At 41.8% G+C, this 24,473-nt stretch overlaps 1 protein-coding gene across 1 annotated transcript; it reads left to right on the top strand.

The window, feature by feature from the left end:
• Nucleotides 1-493: 493 nt before the first annotated feature.
• On the top strand, nucleotides 494-23,260 carry LOC101554810 (sulfotransferase 2A1-like). The gene is made up of 6 exons (XM_055146091.1): nucleotides 494-629; nucleotides 11,076-11,284; nucleotides 14,025-14,151; nucleotides 18,452-18,546; nucleotides 20,154-20,334; nucleotides 23,148-23,260. The coding sequence occupies exons 1-6, from the start codon at nucleotides 494-496 to the stop codon at nucleotides 23,258-23,260; spliced, it is 861 nt and encodes a 286-aa protein (XP_055002066.1).
• Nucleotides 23,261-24,473: the final 1,213 nt, after the last annotated feature.

Here is a 24,473-nt window from a genome sequence, read left to right as displayed (position 1 = left end):
CCTCCGAGGAAATGCACATATGTTTTTTGGTGATCTTATCAAAATTTTACTCAACTAGACATTAAACATTATCATTCCCACCGATAATACTTAGACACTTATGTATACTATCAGCATGCTACATATTATTATTCCTCTAATTTTTGCTCATCTCTATATATTGTTTTCATAAGTGAATATTTAAATAAATAACTTCATGTAATCAATAATTTTTTTAAAAATTTAAAAAATAAAGTATTAAAATACCATCAAAAAAACATTTTAAGCACCCCATATCCTACCTTTGTGGTATCTTACTGAATTTTAGGTTGCTTCTCAAGATTTATACTCAGATTTATACATAATGTCTCTGAGTGACCTCAGAGTTGCATAATATCATGATCATTGGACCTGTCTTAGGGAATGTTTGGACTTTGTTATAATGTGGATCTTATAATTAATAAAGGAGCCTCCAACTGTGGATATCACATTCCTCCAAAGTCAAGCAAACAGAATGTCTGGTGAAAATAAACGGATTAACGGTGTATTTTTTCCCACCTTGTTTTTCACACCTAATTTCATGACAGAAGAGTGGCATAATTTTTTGTTTACAGATGAAGATGTCTTGCTGCTGACTTACCCTAAATCAGGTAAGGCAGCTGGAGAAGTTGCAAGACAGACTGTGGGTCTGTCTGTGGGCATTAGGGAAAGAAGAGGGACTTTCTTTTTTTTTATTTTATTGAATCACCATGAGATAGTTACAGGCTTTCATGTTTGGGTTACAATCTCACAATTATCAAACACTGATACCTCCACCAGTGCACATTCCCCACCACCTATATGGTGGGTATATCCCTCTTACCCACCCTCCCCCTACCTCTGTGGCAGACAATATTCCCCATCTCTCTCTCTACTTTTGGGCATTATGGCTTGCAACACAATCACTGACAGGTCATCATGTTTGTTCCATTATCTACTTCAGCATGCATCTCCCATCCCAACTGGTTCCTCCAGCCATCATTTTCTTAGTGATCCCTTCTCTATTCCATCTGCCTTCTCCCCTATGCTCATGAAGCAGTCTTCCAGCTATGGGGAAATCCCCCTGGCCCTTGTGTCTACTGTCCTTGGGTGTCAGCCTCATGTGATATTATTTAATACTCCACAAATGAGTGCAGTCCTTCTATGTCTGTCCCTCTCTTTCTGACTCATGTCACTTAGCATGATATTCTCCAGATCTATCCATTTATAAGCAAATTTCATGACTTCATCTCTCCTAACAGCTGCATAGTATTCCACTGTGTAGATGTACCAAAGTTTCTTTAACCAGTCATCTGTTTTAGGGCACTTGGGTTGTTTACAGGATTTGGCTATTGTGAACAGTGCTGCAATGAATACATAGGTACAGATGTCATTTCTACTGTGCTTTTTTGCATCCTTGGGATATATTCGCAGAAATGGTATTGCGGGGTCATATGGAAGCTCAATTTCTAGTTTTTGAAGGACTGTCCATATTGTGTTCCAGAAAGGCTGGACCAGTGCATTCCCACCAATAGTGAAGGAGCGTCCCTTTTCCCCCACATCCATGCCGACACTGGTTGCTTTTGTACTTTTGAATGTGTGCCAATCTCTTTAGTGTGAGATGATATCTCATTGTTGTTTTGATTTGCATCTCCTTGATGACTAGTGATGTGGAGCACTTTTTCATATGCCTTTTGGGCACTTCTATTTCTTTTTGAGGAAACTTCTGTTCATTTCTTCTCCCCATTTTTTGTTGGGGTTGGAAATTTCTTTTCTTATACAAGTCTACTAGTGTCTTGTATATCCTTGATATTAATCCCTTATCAAATGGGTATTGGGTAAATATTCTTTCCCATTCTGTGGGCTCTTTCTGTATTTTGGTCACTGTTTCTTTTGACGTGCAGAAGCTTCTTAGTTTGATGTAGTCCCATTTGTTTATGTTTGCTTCCACTTGCATGGTTACTGCTGTTTCATCCTTAAAGATTCTTTTCGCTTCAATGTCATGGAGATTTCTGCCTACATTTTCTTCTACGGACCTTATAAATTCATGTCTGATATTGAGGTCTTTAATGCACTTTGATCTGACTTTTGTGCCTGGCATTAGACAGAGGTCAGAGTTTATTTTTTTGCAGGTAGCTATCCAGTTTTCCCAGCACCACTTGTTGAAGAGGCTGTCCTTGTTGCACTTCACATTTCTTGCTCCTTTGTCAAAGATTAAGTGGCCATATATTTGGGGTCTGTGACAGGATATTCAACTCTGTTCCATTGGTCTGCAGGTCTGTTTTTATCCCAATACCATGCTGTTTTAATTACTACTGCTTTGTAGTAGTGTTTCAAGTTGGGGAAGGTGACGCCACCCATCTTCTTTTTTCCAAGGATTGCTTTAGCTATTCGTGGGGGTCTATTGTTCCATATGAATTTCAGGAATGTTTTCTCTATTTCTTTGAAAAATGTCATGGGTATCCTGATAGGTACTGCATTAAATTTGTATAGTGCTTTGGGCAGTATTGCCATTTTGAACATGTTAATTCTCCCTATCCATGAGCAGGGGATGTGTCTCCACTCTCCACTTCCTATTGTCCTCCTTTATTTCTTGAAGTACTGTTTTGTTATTTTCTTTGTATAGGTCCTTCACCACTTTGGTTAAGCTGATTCCAAGGTACTTGATTTTCTTTTTTTTGCTTTTTGGGTCACACTGGGCTATGCTTAGAAGTTACTCCTGGCTCTGCACTCACTAATTACCTCGGCGGTGCTCAGGGGACCATATGGGATGCCGGGAATCTAACCCGGGTTGGCCGCGTGCAAGGCAAACGCCCTACCCACTGTGCTATTGCTCCAGCCCCAGGTACTTGAGTTTCTGAGGTACTATTGTGAAAGGGATTTTTAAAATGTCTCTTTCTTCTCTTTCATTATTTGTATAAAAGAAAGCCATGGACTTTTGGGTGTTGATTTTGTGGCCTGTCACCTTAATATATTGACTTATTGTTTCTAGGAGCTTTACTGTAGTCTATAGGGTTTTCCAAGTATAGCATCATATCATCTGCAAATAGTGATAATTTCATTTCTTCCTTTCCTATATGAATAGGAGTGGCCTAAGTGGGCAAACTTTCCTTGTGCCATATCTTAGAGGGAATTCTTCCAGTTTTTCCTCATTGAGAATGATACCTGCCGTGGGCTTTTGGTAGATGGCTTTGACTATATTAAGGAAAGTTCCTTTGATGCCCATTCTGCTGAGAGTTTTCATCATAAACGGTTGCTGAATCTTGTCAAAGGATTTCTCTGCATCTTTTGATACAATCATATGGTTATTATTTTTTATTGATATGATGAATTATGTTGATTGACTTGCGAATGTTAAACCATCCTTGCATCCCTTGGATTAATCCTACTTGGTCATGGTGTATGACCTTTTTGATGAGTCGTTGGATTCTATTTGCTGATATTTTGTTTCGTATCTTGCATCTGTGTTCATCAGGGATATCAGTCTGTAATGCTCTTTCTTTGTGGTATCTCTGTCTACGTCTGGTATCAGGGTGATATTTGCTTCATAGAAGCTGTTCGGAAGTGTTTTGATACTTCAATTTCCTGAAAAAGCTTAAAGAGTATTGGGAGTAAGTCCTCTTTAAAGGTTTGGAAAATTCACTTGTAAATCCATCTGAGCCAGGATAGATTTTGTGCTTGGGGAGACTGTTTATTACTGTTTCAATTTCATTGATGGTGATAGGTCTGTTCAGGTATTCTAGGTATTGGCTCAGCCTTGGGAGGCTATAGGAGTCTAGGAATTTGTCCATTTCCTCGAGGTTTTCATGTTTCATAGCATAAAGATTCTCAAAGTAATCTCTGAGAATTCTTTGAATTTCTGTAATTTCTGTTGTAATGTCCCCCTTTTCATTTCTAATTCGGTTTATTAGGGTTTTCTTTCTCGCTTTTTTGGTGAGTCTTGCTAGAGGTTTATCGATATTGTTTAATTTCTCAAAGAACCAGCTCTTGGTTTCATTGATCTTTCGGATTGTTTGGTTGTTTTTTTTTTTTGCTTCCATCTCATTAATTTCTGCTCTGAGTTTTATTATTTCCTTCCTCCTGTTCGGATTCGGCTCCTTTTGTTGGTCATTCTCCAAGCTCTCAAGCTGTGAGGTTAGGTTACTTAGGTGGGGTCACTCCTCCTGCCTGAGGAATGCTTTTACAGTTATGAACTTTCCTTTTAACACAGCTTTTGCTGTGTCCCATAGGTTTTGGTATCTCCTGTCCTTATTGTCGTTCATTTCCAGGAATCTTTTGATTTCTTCTTTGATTTCCTTTCTAAGCCACTCATTGTCCAACAATGAACTGTTTAATTTCCAGGTGCTTGATTTCGTTTTCTGTTTGTGTGTGTGATTTATTTCTGATTTTAGCACATCGTGGTCTGAGAAGATCGTTGATACAATCTCTATCTTCTTAATTTTATGGAGGTATGTTTTGTGGCTCAGCACGTGGTTTATCTTGGAGAATGTTACATGTACACTTGCAAAGAATGTATATTCAGCTTTTTGAGGATGAAGTGTCCTGTATATATCTACTAAATCCCTTTATTCCATTTCTTCCCTCAGATGCTGTATGTCCTTGCTAAGCTTGAGTCTGGTTGATCTATCAAGAGGTGATAAAGCAGTGTTGAAGTCTCCCACTAGAATTGTGTTGCTATCGATGTCTTTCTTCAAGTATATGAGTAGTTGTTTTAAGTACTTTTTTGGTCCTTCATTAAGTGCATATGTATTTAGTACTGTTAGTTCTTCCTTTTGTATAGATCCCTATATCAATAAGAAATGACCTTTACTGTCTCTTGTGACCATCTTCAGTCTGAAATCAATGTGGTCTGATACTAAGATGGCTACCCAGCATTTTATGGGAGTTGTTCACCTGTAGGATGTTTTCCAGCCTTTGACTTTGAGTCTGTGTTTGCTCTGACTCTTGATATATGTTTCTTGCAGGCAGAAGAATGTTGGGTTCAATTTTCTAATCCATCCTTCCACTCTGTGTCTTTTAGTTGGTGCATTTAACCCATTGACATTGAGAGAGATTATTGTTATGGGGGTTTTGTCCCATTTTTCTGCTGAAGTTTGGTGTATTTGAGGATCCTGTCTTGTCTTAAAGTTATATTCAGTCGTTCTTGTAACCATGGTTTTGAGTCTATGAAGTTCCTGAGCTGTTGTTTTTCTGTAAAACTGTGTGCTGTTTCTTCTGTGATGAATGAGAGTCTAGCTAGTAAAATATTTTTGGTGAGGCATTTAGTTCATTGAGTTTTTTCACTATATCCTACCACTGTTTTTGGGCCATGAGAGTTTTATCAGACAAGTCGGCTGTGAATCTTAAGGATGCTCCTATATAGGCAATTTCTTTCATTGATCTTGTTGCTTTCAGAATTTTGTCTCTATGTAATGTTTTGGTCATTTTGATCAGGATGTGTCTTGGGGTATTTTCATCTGGATTTCTTCTAGCTGGTACCCTTTGGGCCTCCTGAATGTGGTCACATGTTTTCTTCAGCTCTAGGAACATCGTAGCAATGATGTCTTTGACAGTTTCTTCTTCATCAGGGTTTTCTTCCTGTCTCTCTGGGACTCCAATAATTCTAATTTACTCCTCTTGGCTTCGTCACAATCCACTCTTACCATCCGTTCCCGGAGTGTCAGTCTCTTCCATTTTCTCTTGTTTCCTAGAGTCTCTGGACTTCATCTTCGAGCTCACTAATTCTATCCTCAGCAGCTGTTACTCTGCTGCGTTGGCTGTCCAGTGAGTTTTTAATTCGCCTACTAGGGTTTTCACGTCTGACATTTCCATTTGTATTTTCCGTATCTCTACCTTCAATCTTCTTGTATTTTATTAGTATTGCATTCCATTGTTTCTTTTAGCTCCCTAAACATCCTAAGTAGCTCCCTTCTAAATTCCTTGTCAGAGAGGTTGTATATAACTTCATTGCTGTTGGGGTCTTCTGGGCTAGCCTCTTCAACAAGTAAGCTTGGTGGGGATCGGCGTTGCTTTACCATTGTGACCTATGTGGCTCTGCACTTCACACTCACTGTTATTATTCTGTGTATGATGCAATATTAATTTAGGTGGGCTTAATGTGATATTGGCTAATGTGTTTCTGTTGGTTAAGCTAATCTTGTGAAAGATCCAACTAAAAGGATAACTTCTGGTTCTTGTGGGATATGGAGGGGAGTGAATAATTACTGCGGCTGTAGCTCTGAGCCAGAGCCCCAACCCAGGCTGGTAACTGAATAGGGTGGCAGAGGGTGGGAAGAACGATTCAGCTTTGGATGCGGCACGATGTCCCTCAATTCCCATCCCCCGAAGACCAAGGGTGAAAACCGGCTTTCCTGGGAACTGGGTCAAAACACGCTTAGGCAGGAGCCCTGATCCAGGCTGGTACCTGAATTGGGTGGCAGAGTATGGAAAAGAGGGACTTTTTATAGGACAGACCACCAGTGTCCAGGGAACTGGTTGTTGGTCTGGAACAGAGACATCCTAACAAGGTTGGGATGAGGACTATCCAAGGTCTAGGGGAGCCTATAAGATGGAATCCTAAGACCGTGTCAAGTGTTTTAACTAATGTCAATAACCTAAAGTGCAGAGGGAGCTTATCAAAGACCTAGAGGGGAGCTTGATTGTTGATTAGCTGGGACTGTAGTGGCATCACTATACACTGCGTATAGTCCTATAATCAGATCTGTCCTGTAAGAAGATTTTCACTTCTCAGTTGTGAGGTGTGAATTAAAGACAATTTAAAGAGAAGAAAAGTCCCATCTAAATTGAGATGCTAAGAATGAACGTCTAGGGGCCGGAGCGATAGCACAGCGGGTAGAAGTTTGCCTTGCACGCGGCCGATCCGGGTTCAGTCCCTGGCATCCCATATGGTCCCTCAAGCACCGTCAGGAGTAATTCCTGAGTGCAAAGTCAGGAGTAACCCCTGAGCATCGCTGGGTGTGACCCAAAAAGAAAAAAAAAAAAGAATGAAGGTCTAGCATCAACATGCCCAGGAAATTGTCAATGATTCAGTAACATCATTATGAAATTATAACACTAAAAACCAATTAACTTTTATTGTCCTTAGTTTGTATAATTCCATTTGCCTTTGTGTTTTGACAAGCCATAGGAAGTAAAATTGTTATACCTTCTAAAAGGGTAGGTTGAGATGGTGGGTGGGTTATCAGGGACATTGGTGGAAGGAAGGTCACACTGGAGGTAGGCATGATGTTGGAACATTTAATGCCTGAAACAACTGTATTATGAACAACATGGTAAACCATGGTGTTATATGTATTTTTTTAAAAAGAATGAATGTAAAAATGTTTACTGAATAGGTTGTTTGTAGGGAAAGATGTAAATGTGAGCAGTGGTCAGGAAATGAAGGGTCTGGAAGAGTGAATTAGTTGAATGATGCCGGTGTTATTTCTTTAGTGAGAATCATAGCATTTCTAGGGATCTAGGCGACTCTTCTAGGTGTTCTGGGGACGGGGTGGTTCATGCAGTTATTTCACTCAGGGCCTCAAGCACGTCTGACATTTGGTCCAGCCTATTGTGCTGTTATTCCTGTACAGATGCTACTCATTTTTCCTTTATTTTACTTTTCCTATTTCAGATTTATATAGACACTGTGGGTTCATAGAGTTGTTCAAAATACTGTTGTTTCAGACCTTTGTGCTTCAAACCTATCCAATCACCATTGTGACCTTCCCTCTACCCTGTTCTTAGATTGTTTCCCCTGACCCCACGAAGGCTGCCCTTTAGTAGGCACAAAATCACGCATCATGAACCATGAAATCCCGTTGATCATCAAATTTCTCGAGTAACCTCTCCATTCGTCCTATCTCTGAGATTTTGAAAGCTTCTCTCTACTCGGCCTTCCCAAAGATGCTTTATTGGAGGATCTTTCAGGGTCAGCGGAATGAGATCCAGCTTGTTACTGGCTTTGGCATATGAACATACCACGGAAAGCTTGTGAAGCTCTCCCATGTGGGCAGGAAACTCTCAGTAGCTTGCAATTTTCTCTCAGAGGGAGAAGTGGCTTATAAGATATCGCATGGCTGGGAAGCGGCCACACGCTTCTGGGAGCTTGCTTTTAATTCTCAGGATGTTGGCCATTAATGGGATTACACACACCTGAATTCCTCTGCCAGTACCTTCATGCGTGAGGCTTGTCCAAATGTGTGGAGAGGGGCCTTGATCATGGCTGTGACTAGGTTCTGGAGGGCCTTGGCCGCTGGGAGCTGTGCTCGGGGCGGGGAGGAAAGCTGGAGCCAATCCCCTCTGAGAGGCTGTTTGCTACAGCCCAATACTGAATGGAATTTTAGAATAATGCTGCATTAACAAAATTTGTGAAAATTGTTGTCTTACAATGGGGACAAAATGCTTGTCTGTGGGTTAACCAAGTTGTTTGTCAATTGCTTAGCTTCTCTGTTATTGATTTTTAAAATTGAGCTTTGTTGACTTCTATGTTACTTTCGCATTTGACTTGGTGTGCTCTAATGGACTGTCAGTATTGTAGAATTTGTAGGGGTCGCTCAGTCCCCAATGTGACTGCACACTCAAGAAGTCCAGGATCTGTAGATATGTACCAATTGGATTCAGCAGGTTGGTTTGGCTTGCATCTCCCCAAGGTTGTAAAGATAGGCCTTGTTTATAAGGAAGTGACTGTGCAATGTGGGTGTTGCCTGTGGAATTTCTAGCAATACAGCAGGGTGTGGGGGCTGCTTTTCCCCACTACAAGAAGAACCTAGAGTTTTCAGGCCAAAATACTATGTACCTGGAATTTTAATTGGACTGGCATCTCTGCAGAAATGAGTTGTGAAGCAGCTGAGTTGGGTCGTTTCCATGGCTCCAGCTCTGGGGAGTGGGTACAGATGCTGGAGCTTCAGCAGGGAGGGGTCTTGGCCTGTCCCCCATCCTGAGAGAGCCCCAAAGTATTCAGCCTAAAGATGCTTGTACCCCTGAGATTTATCTGGCTTGCATCTCTTCCGGGGTTGGTCCTGAAGCTATGATACTAGGTTGCTATGTGTATCAAGATGCTACTTATGTGAGGGAAGGGAAAAATATGAGGACTGAGGCTGAGGTCAGGGACAGGGTAAGTGCATAGGAATGACAATTGGGTAGAGACAGAGGCAGAGCCAAATTCAAGATCTAATGCCTTGGCAATGTGTAGTTAAAATGTAGCACAAAAATCTCAGGGCATATTCTTCAACCTTTTATGAAGGAGTGAAGTTTCTTCAACCTTTTATGAAGGAGTGAAATTCTGAAATAGCCACAAGATTTTGTGTGCTCGCAACAGAGTATTGAGTCCAGTTGACCGCGTTGAGTCCAACAACCAATGACACAAGGACAAACTATCGTGCTGGTGCATTTAGGAAGGGTACCTGCTCTTCTGGAGCTCATGAAAACAGAAAAATATGGGTGGTGATTACGGAGTAAATGGAAGGAAAAGGAAGAGTTTATATGTATTCGATAGAAGGTCCTGCTTGAAGGTTTATAACCAGGTATAAAGTTCCTTCTTGTAACTTAAGACTTTCTTTTTTTGTGAGTGAGTTCTTTTTTTTCTTTTTAATTTCATTGACCCCAAGGACATTTGATACAAGGGCCAGGAAATTTGCCCCATAGCCGGAATTCAAGAATTTCTTACAAAAAGAACCATGGGGAAACGAGTGGATAACTACAGGCAAGTCCCAAGCACTGTGACGATTGCCTCTTTACTTACTGAGGTACCAGAGGATTTCAAGAGTATAAATGTTTCTGTTTAGGGATACACCGCACCATTCTAAACCCAACACCAAACTTCCAACACCCCTGCACCATTGCTCACCCACTGGTCCCTCAGTAACATCAAAATTGTGACCGCAGAATAAGGGGTCTCTTTCCCAGAGCCCCTCTATTTTATTTCCTTGTTTATTTTCTTGATTGATTATCTATCAGTTATATAACCTGGTGTTTATTTTTATTTACTTACTTATTTTACTCACTGTCACTGTCATCCCCTTGCTCATCTATTTGCTCAAGCGGGCACCACTAACATCTCCATTGTGAGACTTTTTGTTACTGTTAATGGCACATCGAATACACCACGGGGAGCTTTCCAGGCTCTGCCATAAAAGCGAGATACTCTTGGTTGCTTGCCAGGCTCTCCGATAATAAATAAATAAAGTTTGTTTTATTATTATTTAAAAAAAATATTTTCATATGATTGTTCACATTAGTTGATTACATTTAATGTTTCAACACCAGTCCCAATACCATTAAACCTTTCCGCCACCAATATTTCAAATTTTTCCACCACCATTCAATCCTGCTTGCCGTGGACAGATGCTAGATAATTTATTTTCTATTGCTTATCATGAATATCATGAGAGGTCTCGAGGCTGCAAAAGCTGCCACATACTTTTTGAATTCTAAAATTGTAAATGGTTGGGATCCAGAGACATCTCTGTAGGGAGCTAATCCACTTTGAGATTCACTTGGGAGTCTCTGCATCAAGGCCGTAGACGTGCTTAAGGTGGCATCTAGAGACAGATCATGGGTGTGAGAGCTAGGACCCCAAGCGGGCGGGGAGACACGAAGCAGGGCCCATTTCTGGTGCTACCATGTGGCCTGGAGTCTTAATCCCTGAACCCACATACCTGGGTTTTTCTTCTGGAAGCTCATGGCCGCCAGGGTTTCATCTGGAACAGGCGGAGGGGGCACACCCGCTCCATCTGAGGGGCCGCAGTGGAACTGATTCTGTACGGGGACTGGAGAGATCTCCAGCGAGCTGTTGTCATCCAGGATTCACTGCTGTGTCTCTGTCACCTGGTATTTAATTTCATAATTACTTCCACATTAGATGAGAAGAGTTGGACTTCATATCTTCTCCCAGATGACTAGGATTCCTCACTGTATAGTTCTCATCTTCTTCAAACATTTATCTGTTTGCGGGAATTTGGTTGCTTTCAGATCACAACTTTCATTGATAGAGCTGCAGTTTATGTGTGAAAATCGTGTGATTTTGTTCCATAATTAGTACCATACATTTTTAAAAGTCAAAGAAAATGACTGGTCTTCATTTTCTGTCCTTTATTTAGGAACACATTGGATGGTAGAGATTCTTTCCCTGATTCATTCCAAAGGCGATCCCAGGTGGATTCAATCTGTGCCTATCTGGGAACGTTTCCGGTGGATAGAGACAGACGAGGGATATGAGGCATTGAAGGATAAAAACGGCCCACGCTTTATGTGTTCCCACCTTCCAATCCAATTCATGCCCAAGTCACTCTTCAGTGCCAAAGTGAAGGTGAGTGCACGATGGTCCTCGTATGTGTGATCAATGCTTTTTCAATCTCTCTATGTCCAGAAGTTAGCAGAGACTGAGATGGAGATGTAGAGTCTCTTTCATAGGTCTGGTGTGGGGTCTTTGGTTCTGTGTAAGATGGCATTACTGTGTATTTCTGAGTGCATTATGTCAATCATTCAACAGGGTTTTTAGCAGTCAAGTTAAAATGGAGATAAAGAGTTCTGTTCTGTGCTATGTCACCCAACCCTGTTTAAGATACAACTTATATTTGGTAAGGTTGAAGCCCAAAGAGCTATCCATAGGAGATTGCTGATAACATTCAAGAAAGAATGCCTGAAGGCAGGGTGAGCGATTGGTACCCCTCCTGAGTTTTCTGCCCTCTTTGTCTCTACCAATTGTCAATGTCTGTTAAGTCCAACAGTCTAACACATCTCTCACGGGAATGGGAGGTGACCCAAGGGACCAAGGGAACGTAAAGAGTAATATACTGTGTATCTGTAGACAGGAGTAAGTTTGCAATGAACAGTAGAGCAAAGTGAGGAAGAGTGAGTCTATGTGGATAGACAGGCACAGCTCTGCCTTCTCCTCTCTGGGCCTCTTCTGTGTGTCCTGGACTCACAATCGCCATATTTCCTCATGAAAGGAAACGATGGATAAGTGACGGGTGTTTTGGGTCCTGGGGTTTCTGATTTCTGTTTGATGGGAGGCTCTCTCCTCTCCCAAACTCAATTTAGTGGAAACTCTGAGTACCAATATTGACATTCGGTAACATGGAGATCCAAGACCAGGTATCTTTGAAACCTTGTTGGATGAGCTAATTCTTTTTAGAATTAGCAGCCATAACCAGTTCAGTGCAGAACCTTCCCAGGGGACTCTATTTCCTGTCCTGAATCTACTCTCCAGGCAGGTGGAGTCAAAAACATTTTCTTGCAAGATATGACACCGTCAGCCACCGCTGAGAGAGCTGATCGGGTGTATGTGTGGAGGGGGTGGGGGGCCAGGGGCGGCTGGGATGCCCTGGTGGCAGCAAGCAGCTTGGTCCACCGAGCCTTCCCCCCATGGCAGGAACGTTGTGCGCCCCTCTATTCAAGATCCGGAGCAACATGGTGGTGCCAGGTTGGACCTGAGTATCATTGTTTAGAATTCACATTTAAATACAGTGGCTGCAGTGGCCTACTGACATATTGCACATGACTGCCCTGCCTCAGCCAGCATGGGCACATGGAGCCACACTGCAGTCTTCTTCAGGGTTCACATTCCTGGCCATAATCCACAGCCAGCGCCAAGCTGGTTCCAAAGGCACTCATTGAGGGAGAATATTTAATGGACATTACCTTCCTTCGAGCAGAAATTTTGTGACTGCAGCTGCCCACTGTTCAGAGAGTTGAGAGCTTCAGCACTCAGCCAGCTCTGGCCTCTTGTAGACACGCTGCCACCATCTTCTCCCTACCACCCCGCCCTCCCCACACCTAGTTATTTTGTATTGTCTTGTGTTTTCTTGGATTATAGAAGAAGAGAGGTGAACATGTAGAATGGAAAATTACCAAACTCAAAGGTAGCAAATGTTTTGTTTTGATGAGTTTGAAGCCTGACAGTATTAAGCCCTATGAAGCAAATTAAACAATAAAGATAAGTAACTTATGATGACTTTAATCATTTCTAAACAAAAGGAGCAAAGAGGGCAGGAATAATAGTGCAGAAGAAAGGGTGTTTGCTTTGTATGTGTGCCTCTCAGCTTCAATCTCCAGCGCCCAATATCATCCCTTATGCCCAAGCAGGAATGATCCCTAAAAGCAGAGTCAAGCATATGCCCTGAACAACATGTTTTCCAAAAAAATCCCCTCCAAACTAAACAGAAATGATTAATGAAAGTAAGACTTTAGATTGATAAAAATTACTATTAAGAATATGGGTGATCAGATAAAACAAAAAGTGGATTCTCTACTGGAAAACCTGGAAAAAATAGAAAAGGAGCAAAGCAAACAAGCAGTAGAGATGAAGAATGACAAATCAGAAGAGGAGCAGAGCAGCAACTCCCTGAAGAAGGATGAGACTAATGTGAAGATGGAATCTGAGGGGGGTGCAGATGACTCTGCTGAGGAGGGGGATCTGCTCGATGATGATGATAATGAAGATCTGGGGAAGACCAGCTGGAGTTGATCAAAGATGATGAAAAAGAGGCTGAGGAAGGAGAGGATGACAGAGACAATGCCGATGGCAAGGATGACTGTTAAGCACATAGTGGGGTTTAAAACTCTTGTCCCATTATTTCTTTATCTAGGCGCTTGTCTAAGATCAACACCAGATCCTCTCCCCTAGTATCTTCAGCACATGCTCATTGTTCTTCCCATCCTTGTCCTTCCCATGTTCATTAATTCATATTGCCCTGTGCCTAGTCCCATTTTCACTTACTTTGACGCTCCTAGTAGTTATGTTGTCTTGCCCTGTAATTTTTGCTTTTAATTTTGATACCTCTTTATGACTTAACAATAAAAAGGATGTATGGTTTAAAAAACAGAATATGGGTGATCACCTCAGTGGGGATAGATTCAAGTAAAAGGAGGGATTATTTGGTGAATTGTGGAAGCTCGAGTCTGAGGGGAGACCAAAGCATGTCCTCTGTGGCACACTGGAAACACAGTCATGTTCTAAACTGATGCTTCTCAATATGGATGAATTTTCATAGAAAGAACAGAACTTAATTCCAATGGTTGATTTTTACCCCCTTTTTCTATTGAAGGTGATTTATGTCATTAGAAATCCCAGAGATGTTATTGTGTCTGGCCATTTGTTCTGGAAAGGCATAAAATATGTTCAAGAAGCAGAATCAATGGAACAATATTTTGATTGGTTTCTTGAAGGAAATGGTGAGTGACTGTAAAATACAGTAGTTGGATGGAGGATGTCAGAGTCCTTTATGGGATTTCACGTTACACCCGGATGGTAACTCAATGTCTTCCCAAAAATTAGCAGCTGGTTTGTCAGTATGGAGCCTGATTTTACTACATCCAAATTCTCTACTGGAGTGCAACCTCACAAACATAGCGCTTCAGGAATCACTGGACAAACTTCAGTATTAGTCCTCCCATCCTTTGTTTCCCTGGGGGTGCAGTCTGGGGGTCAGCTTTTCATCCAATACCTGGATGAAAGAATCCTGACTTCCCAAGACATCTTGGGGTATATCTTTGCCAAGATTCCATAATTTCTTGTCCCATATGGTGGAATTTCATGGTTTGAAATCTTACATTCAATATTTGACCAATTTTGGTGCTAGAGAAACCACAGAGTGGTGAGGCTCTTGCTTCACACATGATGGACCTTTGTTTGATTCCTGAAACTCCATACAGTTCCCTGAGCTTCCCAGGAGTGAATTCTGAGCACAGAAACAGAACTAAGCTCTGAGGCCCCGAGGTCTTAATAAAACTCAAATTTTGGACCCATTTGACTCAAATTTGAGAGTGGCATAAGACAGACATTGGCTTCATACATTTTCACCCTGAAACCACTTTTCATAGTAACACTGATGGAACAATCATCTGAGCCATTACTGTACTGCTCTTGTCTATGATTCTGATGTGTGAACATTAAAGGTTGATGACTGAATGATATGTGCATTCTCTTGAGCCCACCAGATGACATGCCATTTTGAATCCAGAACTATAACATATTGATGCCATAACTTTGTGATCACACGAGAAATCAGGGTGTGTGAAGTCTACAGCTCTATTCCTGTTGCTTTTGTGAGACTGGGTTACTTAGAGTCTTTTCTACTTTGCATAGTGTAGATACTGTAGATACACATTTCTATGTCTTCAGAGATGTCATGGAATTTTGATAAGAATTGCACTGATTCTCTAGTTCCCTCTCTCTGTACTCTACACACACCCACCACAGCCATGCTCCCGGAGATCCAAGAACACAGGTGTCTTTTCATTGATTTTTGTTACCTTCACATGCTGCCATCAATGTCTTGTTGTCTTAACTGCACAGGTCATTGACCTTCTGTCATTCTCTGAATATTCTTGAATGGGAATGATTTCTTCTTTTCTCTTTAACACAATTCATTATTGTGACATAGAAACTCACTGTTCTCTGCATTTACTGACAGAACAGTAAAATTGATGTTACTGATCAGTAATTTTCATGCTAACCTGCCCTAGTATTATTAGTCTAACTTTAATCTCATGTTGGCCAAATTATCTTTGTCCTCAATACCTTTCTACCTGCTTGTTTTTGAGGTGCTAGGAATGTCAATTCTGTGCTCTGTCGCTGAGCCACATCCCTGCTCCTAGTTTTGTCATCCTGATATCTGTCTGGTGTAGCTGAAATAAGATCCAATATTTCTGGTGTTAATATGAGCTGCTTATTCATTTCTTATCAATGATGTAGCTATTGGCTGTATTAGAAACTACAATTGGGTGCAAGTACGATAAACAGTCATGTTCTCTTCATGATCTTTGTTTCCAATCTTAACAAAGCAGAATTCTCCTTTCTTTTGACAGTCTATTTTTAATAACAGATAGAAGTTTTATGTTCATATTTGAAAGCCACCTATTCTGAGATTACTGTGATCTCATAGGAAACATATACCCAGAAATTCATACTTATCAACACGTTATGGGTCAACAAATGTCCCCTTGCTTCATATTAGCTTGCCTCATACTGACCTTACAACTATGCTACTCATTCCTATTTTAAAGAGCGATGATTCAAATTAATAATAAACGAACACAGTCATTCACACTGATGATTCAAGTTAACTATAAATGAATATAGGCATTCACACCAATAATACAAGTTAATTATAAATGAGTCCAGTAGAAGATAACAACCTAACTAACCACCAAGTAGAACAACTATAAATAGATACTCATCAAAGAAATGTGATGTGGGTCTGTTTTGGTTTCAAAAGTGACACAGTTCTGTGCTCAAGCTCATTCTGGTGATAGGTGGGAAGTGAAGGGAGATAAATGATGCAGGTGAGGAAGTGAAGTGAAGGAACTGATGCAGGCACAAGATTTCCTATGTCAAGACAGACTTTGAATGGCAAAGCTGCAGTGGGACAGACCCCAGGATGGATAGCACTTGTCTGTGCATTTCTGACAATATTTTGCAACAATCATGTTTAGTTGTGTCACTTCTCAGGGCCAGGCCAGAGATATTTTAGTGTCAAAAGATTATAATATTCATTAGGAACCTTACACAATAATGCATTTTGTTCTGGGCATATGAGGAATTTCTTCTATGTCTGCAACATTTTTCCTCTAAACACACGTTTCCTTCTTCTCTATCCACTCATTTTTAGTAACGTTTTATGTTCTGGGTGTTGGTATACAACATCCCATAATCCCAGGCCTAGCTAGGCCTGGATGTAAACGATGGTTTATGTTTTGGTTACTGTAACTTTAAATGACGGTTACTGTTTCTGTTGGTTGATTTGTATATTCAGCTCCTCTCTGGCAGGCCATAACACAAAACCTCCGAGGCAGTCCTGTGATCCTCCCCCAAAAATGTATATTTCTCCTGCGAGTAAAGTGCCTCTGACTGTCCGGTAAAATTGCAACATTGTTGCAACACTGGGAGAGGGTTGAGTTTTGAAAGGGTTGACCTGCAGTAATATTGCCCCTGCCTTTATCCAATCCGTTCTTCTGCTTGAATGGAAAGTTCATTATCTCCTTTTCCCAGACACTTCTGAATGTCATATTTTAAAAATCTTTTACTCCTGAGTCCCAAACACTTCGAATAAGCATGTTACCTGGACAAGTTCTTACACTATTTGGCTTGCTTTTTGCCCAGACTTGAGTGCCAGTCACTTCATCAGCTTCCATGTTATTCTGGCCAAGTCAAACATCTTCAGTCTCCCTGTAATGAAGCCAGCCTGAGTTTTTTCTCAATCGATATTATATTGTCAGATGCACATCTCTGATGTGCAATTACTGGTAGCAAATAATACTCAAATATCTCTGTGCTCAGAATCACTTAATTTTCAAAAGCAAATCAAAGTTGGGTCAAATTATTTAATGGGATCAGTTGGGTCCAAGTTTTTGGCAGATTCGTGCTTTAATAAATGATTAACTCATTTTTCAATGTTCTCAACATGATTTTATCAATATGGATTACACTCAACAAACTTTCAGAATGACTTTTGAGTCTCAAATATTGTGTGGAAGGATAACATTGAACTTTCCGCCCAAGTTTCATACTACTTTTCTGAAAATGTCGTGGTCTCTGGAAAAGTGAGACATTCTGTTCATATATGCACCTGAAAAATGAGCCTTTGTTTTAGGCTCTTTCACAAAGGACAACTGGAGTGAGCAGAACACGCAGCCAGAGTGATTACCACCAGCATTCATCAGACAGAAGAGCACAGACATGCTCTACACCTGCAATACTCAGTGCAGTCTGGGCTGGAAGAGAGACGCCACAGCGGGAAGCAACTGGCCTTGCACGCAGCCAACTCTGACGTGATCCGAAGTCCTGCATGGCTCCCCAAGCCTTGCACACAGATTCAGAATAATCCCTAAGCACTGTAGTGTGTGACCCCCCAACACTCCAACAAAGAAAGTACATAACATTCTATGTAACCCCTAGGGGGATCCTGAACCTTCCAAACACACATGATCCACGAGAAAAGTCATTACACAAGGAAACATGTCTGAGAAAATCTTGAATGAATGGAGCTGAAAGCCCACCACTGTCACATAGACACATTAGATCATTCCCTGGGAAACAGTAGTTTAACATAGGACAAAGCTCTCAGAACAGAATAGTTGAGATATACAGGCAGAAAGAGACAGAGAGATAGAGACAGAGAGACAGAGAAACATAGACAGAGATCATTTCATAAGAGAAAATAATTATGAAACCAACTGTCAAAATCATAAAGAGACAATATATTCAAGATGCACTACTCTGTCTCTCCATCCGTGGTTGGGTCACTGGGCAGGAACTTCGTAGAGCCTCAAAAAGCTGTTGCAGAGCTGACTTGAGTAAGAGACCCCGGGATGTTGGAGCACTGTGTGCCCACTTCCTCCCCTTCAATCAGTGAACTGTAGTAAAGGCCCCCATATGGAGAGGGGCAAGCAATGTTGCCTGAGTTTCGACATTCAGAGGATCTTAAACACCGTGGTGTGGGACCCACTTCTTTCTCTGCCTCCCCACCTGCAGTGCCCTATGGTTCGTGGTTCGACCATACCCATGGCTGGATGCCCATGAGAGATCGGGAGAACTTCCTGCTGCTGAGTTATGAAGAGTTGAAAAGGGTAACTTTTTTTTTCTGGTTCTTGTGGTCGGAATCCCCAAACTATCTTCACCTTATTACCTGTTCCTCCTACTCTGGGTCTCAAACCAACATCTCTGTAGATATATGGTAGGTCCCGGGGGCAGAACAGTTCGTGCCACGGGTGCCTCACTTTGGAGAGCACTCTGCAGACTCTTTCCTCTTACCCGTGGTTCTTTGCTCCCTTTAACAACGTTGAAAGAGTAGCAGCCCTACCCAGAAGAAGGTGATGCATGAGAATCACATAGGCACTGGGTCCTCCAATGTGGTCTCACTGGGGATGGTGCTCATAGGGGTGGGAATTATGGGATGTGGAAGTAACTTGAGCTGCCCAGATGCCTCTGGAGTTATCTCCTATTTCCCAACATACTTCCCTACCAAAACATTCATTGGAGGATCATGTTGGTGAAATGAGTCAGAAAGAAAGAGACAGACATAGAAAGATTGCACTCATGCATGGAATATAATGTGGCAGAGAGGTACGAGCAAAAAATGATGGATCTTCTGGCAGAAATTTTTCTGGACATGGTTACTAAAATACAGAAATCCAAACCCTCGCGGCCACTATTGTGGCCACACAACCTCATATCTCTTCATTCTCAGCAATGGAAAACAAATTATCGAATGCTTCCTTTCCAGCAGGTCTGACTTTGGGCAGGGGGGAAATTCCAAACAATAATAGTGAGTTTTTTGTTGAAATATTGAATGTAATCAAATTAAAGAGAAAGTAAAGTGAGATTTATCAGCTACACAGGTGGGGTGGGGGCTGGGCGGATTGGAGGCTGGGGGGGAGGTTTACTGTGGTTCTTGGTGGTGGAATATGTACACTGGTGAAGGGATGGGTGTTTGAGCATTGTGTAACTGAGACTTAAGCCTGAAAGCTTTGTAACTTTCCACATGGTGATTCAATTAAAAAAAAAAAGAATGTTTCCTTCTGACACTCATTCCTGTTCATCCCCTGAACAAGTTTCCAGCCACCAAAACAACTTTCCTTATAATCATTTTTCAAGTCAGAAGTTTTCTTGTGGAACATAATCAAGACTCATGAAAATAGGAAGTGAAAAGCTTCTGAGTTCTGGGAGAAACTAAGGTACATAAGTCACAGCAAAGTCCTTCCAGAGATACATCCTTTTTCTCATCATCTCCCTCTGGTGCTTTGTGCGCCCAGTCCAATGACTGACACTGTGCATAGGATGACATTGTGCAAGTATAAGCTCCTTAGTCGGGGTGTTTCTGGACAGCCTTAATGGCGCCACGAGAGCTGCAGTCTGTCCCTCTCGCCTTGTCAGTTTCTCCCTGGATCTGTCTTGAGTGACTCTGACCACAGGTGTCTAAAGTCTTTTCAACATGTTCCACTCTGGACCCTGCTTAGCAGCAAGGGCTCACCTACTCCTCAGAGAATCAGGCGGACCTGCCTTCTTCACACCCTGTGTTCCCTCTGACTTTTTCCATCCTATCCAGCTCCTGGGAGCAGGAATTTCCAAGTGCTCGCTCTTCTGCTCCTCCTCCCCTTGTTCCTTTGGGGTTTCTTCCCTCTCATCTCCTCTCTGACATCTTTCAAATTGTTGCTCTTATCTGGTCTTCTTCAAGGACACAAGAAGCAGTGTGCAGAAGATCTGCCGATTTCTGGGCATGGAATTAGAACCAGAAGCCCTGGATTCAGTCCTCGAGAATTCTTCCTTCAAGGCTATGAAAGAAAATAAGATGTCCAATTATTCCCTTCTGGATGGTATTCATATTGATCTAAAGAAATCAACCATGATGAGAAAAGGTAAAGAAAAATTATGTATGTATGGAAGGATAACAGGATTGAGATCAGAAGAGTTTGAGTTCATGCATGGTCATTGTCCATCACTCATTGCCCTTCTCCTATGACCTATGAAAGTCTCTCATAGTTAAGACGTGGGCTACAGGCACTGGCAGATGCTGATTCCTGCTTTGGGATCATCTGAGTCCTGTGAGGTCAGTAGATCTCTCTCTCTTCTCAGAAATTGCCATGCAGATATTCAGCTTACAAAGGGATCCTTGCGAATTCCTCACCACCATCAAACAGACCAGTCTCAATGATCTGGGAAAGACATTCAAACTGGGCTTGGTCTTGTCACTTTCCTGAACTAGGAAATGTCTAAAATATAATTTTCATCTTTTGGGAAGACAGGTCAGGTTTTTCATTGCACAATGCTGTTTTGTTACAAGTTCGTGTCAGACCCTTGTAATAAAATTCAATGAATTCACCACCCTCGGGCTCAAGATAAAGAGTTTCTCAGCCATAGACTTGGAGAATTCCAGCTTCAAAGATGTGTGACTAGAAGAAGGAAGGAAATGATTTTCATACTAAGCCAGGCCCGGCTGTGACCCAGGGCTGTGGAGTCAGGTGACACATCATGGCAGACTAGAGGTTGGGGTATACTGATAGTATAAATAGGCTTTCCTTGATGCTTAAAATCTAGGATAATTTGATATGTAACTCTTTTTTGGTGGAGTACGGGGTGGTGTGAGCCATGCCAGTGATGCTCAGTATTTACTCCTGCTCTGCACTCAGGAATTACTCCTGGTGGTTCTGGGGAGACCCTGTGGGATGCCAGGGATAGAAATTGGTACGACCATGTGCTAGGCAAAGAACTAACTCCTGTACTATGGGTTTGGTCCCTGCTCAGGGACTCAATCAACTACTGTTTTTCTGCAACCTGTGGCTTGATTCTGATCCTTTCCTTTGGAAAAGAGACCTGTGTTCTGCAGTTCTTGCTGCTGCATATGGAAACAGATAACTTGATTCACAGACCACTTGTGGAAAGCTGATGCTGTAGTGGGTAGAAACATTCTGTGTGAGAATACTTTGTTCTGGTGTGAGAAGGATAATGATTTTGTGACGAGCAAAATAAGGCATATTCCAGGAAAATTTCTGTCTTTGAAAGGTCAGTGACTCCCCCCTCCCTACTAGGACTTCAGAACTGGATTAATAGGTAAAGTCTGTAGTGGTCATTACCACAATTAGGTAAGAAGACGCAGCCCTAGACTTCTATGACTTGTTTCCTTATAAGCAGATAGTGAACAAAAGTGTGTCCAGGTAGTTACGGGAAGGGAGCACCTCCTGTCATGGAGAGAGATATCCCTCTGACCCCCAAGTATTCTGACATAGAAATCCTGACCTGTGATCTCCAAGCTGAGATTATTCTGAAGAAAATTAGGGACTGGAGAGAAGACACAATATGGAAGTCACTTGTATAGCATGCAGACGACCTAGGATTGATGTAACAACACCTACGGTACTCTGAGCCAAGACATGAGTGATTCCTGAGCAAAGACCCAAGAGAAAATTCTGACACAGCCAGTTGAGGCCCAGAAACCAACAAAAAAAAGAAATGAGAAATGACTCTGTCACAGTCCTTTCTAGTTCACTTGTATCATTTTTCATTCCATCAATTTTTGATTTGCTTGTACAGGCACCAGTAACATCTCCATTTGTCCTTGTCACGTGCTAGACAATCACAAGCTAACATCTGAGCTTGCAAAGCTGTGCAGAGAAGAGATAAGGAATACCTCAAAGAGAGAAGAGCTGCAGTGTTGGCCAATGCGGCAGAAGCCAGGGAAAATATTTGCAACACCCGCCTACCCTTCGCTAATTATAAGACCAAGATGACTGCCCTTCAACGTCCTGATGGATCTATCACATCTTCCAGAAGGGCAGTGGAAAAAGTTATCCATGACTTCTAGTTGGGTCTCTTTGATATCCATGTCCACTTGCCGCATACCAAATTCTGGAGGATAGATATGTCTTTCCAACATCCTCCCTTCTGAAATCTGACATGCCATTTTGTCAACAAAGATGCGTACAACACCCAGTCCAGACAAGATCAGACCCAAACACTTGAAAAATCTACCCTCAGTACTCATCAATACACTGGCTTGGCTTTTCATATGCTACCTGTTTGAAGGTTCCGTTCCAATGGAAAACCAGCAGGACCATTCTGTTGTACAAGAAGGAAGATATTCATGACATCGGCAACTATCACACAATCTGCCTTGTGTCCGTCGTCTACAAGTTGTTCACTCAAATCATCCTGAATAGGAGTGGCAGAACACTAGATGAAGGACAACCATGTGAGCAATCTGGGTTCCAAAAAGGATTCAGCAGGATCAACCATATCCACACGGTGAACAAGCTCATTGAGGTTTTGCAAGAGTTCAAGATGATGCTCTGTCTAACATTCATCAATTTAAAGAAAGCCTTTGTTTCTATTGAGACTGAAGCGTTCATCAAAGCTCTAGCCAAACAGAGCATTCAAACTCAGTACATCAGATCCTCTGTGAATTGTATTATGATTCACCACCAGGATCTCACCATTCTACAAAGAAGTGATCATCGACATAAAGAGAGGGGTTTGGGAGGGTGACACCATTTCTTTCTCAGTTACACTCAGTAAAGTGAAGAAATCTAGCACAGCATGAAATTGTTTGCTCTAGTTTTCCTTTTCTGCATCAGTACTTGACAGAGGTAAGTTTTGTACCCAGGCCAAGAGGAGACGACTTTGTGTCAGCAGAGCTGACATCATCTAATCAGAGTCTCTCTTTTATGTTTGTCAGGTGTTTCTGGGGACTGGAAAAATCACCTCACAGTGGCACAAGCAGAAACCTTTGATGAAATATACAAGGAGAAGATGAAAGATCTTCCTCCAGAGCTGTTCCCATGGGACTAATGTTCTACAATGTTCAGAATCTCATAGAGATGTTGATCATGGTTCTGTCTTTGCACAAGAGCATGCCAGGGGCTGATTGATTATGATCGTTTATTTCTCCCTGGTACTCTGATTAACCAGTCTTTGCATCGTTGGTGATATTGTTCCCATTGATCTGTATACTGCTCTGCATATAATGCAACCCACTTTGGAACAAGAAATATGGATGGATAAAAATAAATGGATAAAAATATTACAAGTATCACTGTATCAATGTCATCCCACTGTTTGTTGATTCACTCAACCAGGCACCAGTAACATCTCTATTCCTCCCAGCCCCAAGATCCTGAGATTTTAGCAGCCTCTCCTTACTCATCTTTCCCAACATTGGAGGCTCTTTCAGGCTCAGGGAAATGGGAACTATCGTTACTGTTTTTGCATATTGAATATGCCACCAATAGCTTGCCACCATGCTCTGTCTGTGTGGGCGGGATACTCTAGACAGCTTGCAGGGCTTTTCAAAAGGTATATATATATATATATATATATATATACACACACACATACATATATGTATATATATGTACACTCTAAGATTTGTTGCCTACTGTCTGAACTCCATCAAATATAGTGTAGTAATTATGTAAAATGGGTAGGAAGTATCTTATAAAGCGGCCTAGAGAGTGGCGGCAGTTGGGTGGTGGAGGTTGGCTGCTGGGTCCAGGTCCCTTGGGGCAGGTAGGGTTCTCACCCGACCCACTCTGGTACACCCTGAGTGAAAAAAGCAAGGCAAGGAGTCACCTTACAAGTAATGTTGTTAATATTGTTTTATTCCAAATGAGACTAAACCAAGGGTGTGCAGTTCAGGAAGTTGTGTTGGGGGCTCGTAAGAGCTTTCCCAGTATTGCCAGTGTCAAGGCTGAGGAAGTACTTGCTAGGTATGTGGCTGCCACTTTCAAATCTGCAACACCATCGATCCCCTGAGCACCATCAGGGGTCAATCGGTCACAGAGGAACGAAGAGACCCTGAGCACTGCCAGGTGTGGGCCCCAAAAGAAAGAGTAAAATTAAAAGGGTATTTTCAAACGGTTGGCAGAGAACATAAGTGTAAAGTCAAATTTAATCACATGCCACAACACACACACAGTCACACAAATGCACACACCTCATTTATAGATATTCTTAGAATCACCCCTGTTAGCTACCATATCAGCAATGCTCACCAAATTTTACA

This window comes from Sorex araneus, chromosome 8 (assembly GCF_027595985.1).
Source record: "Sorex araneus isolate mSorAra2 chromosome 8, mSorAra2.pri, whole genome shotgun sequence".
Lineage (NCBI taxonomy): Eukaryota > Metazoa > Chordata > Mammalia > Eulipotyphla > Soricidae > Sorex > Sorex araneus.
The sequence above is the reverse complement of the archived record's forward strand: the minus strand, read 5'-3'. Positions and strand labels throughout refer to the sequence as shown.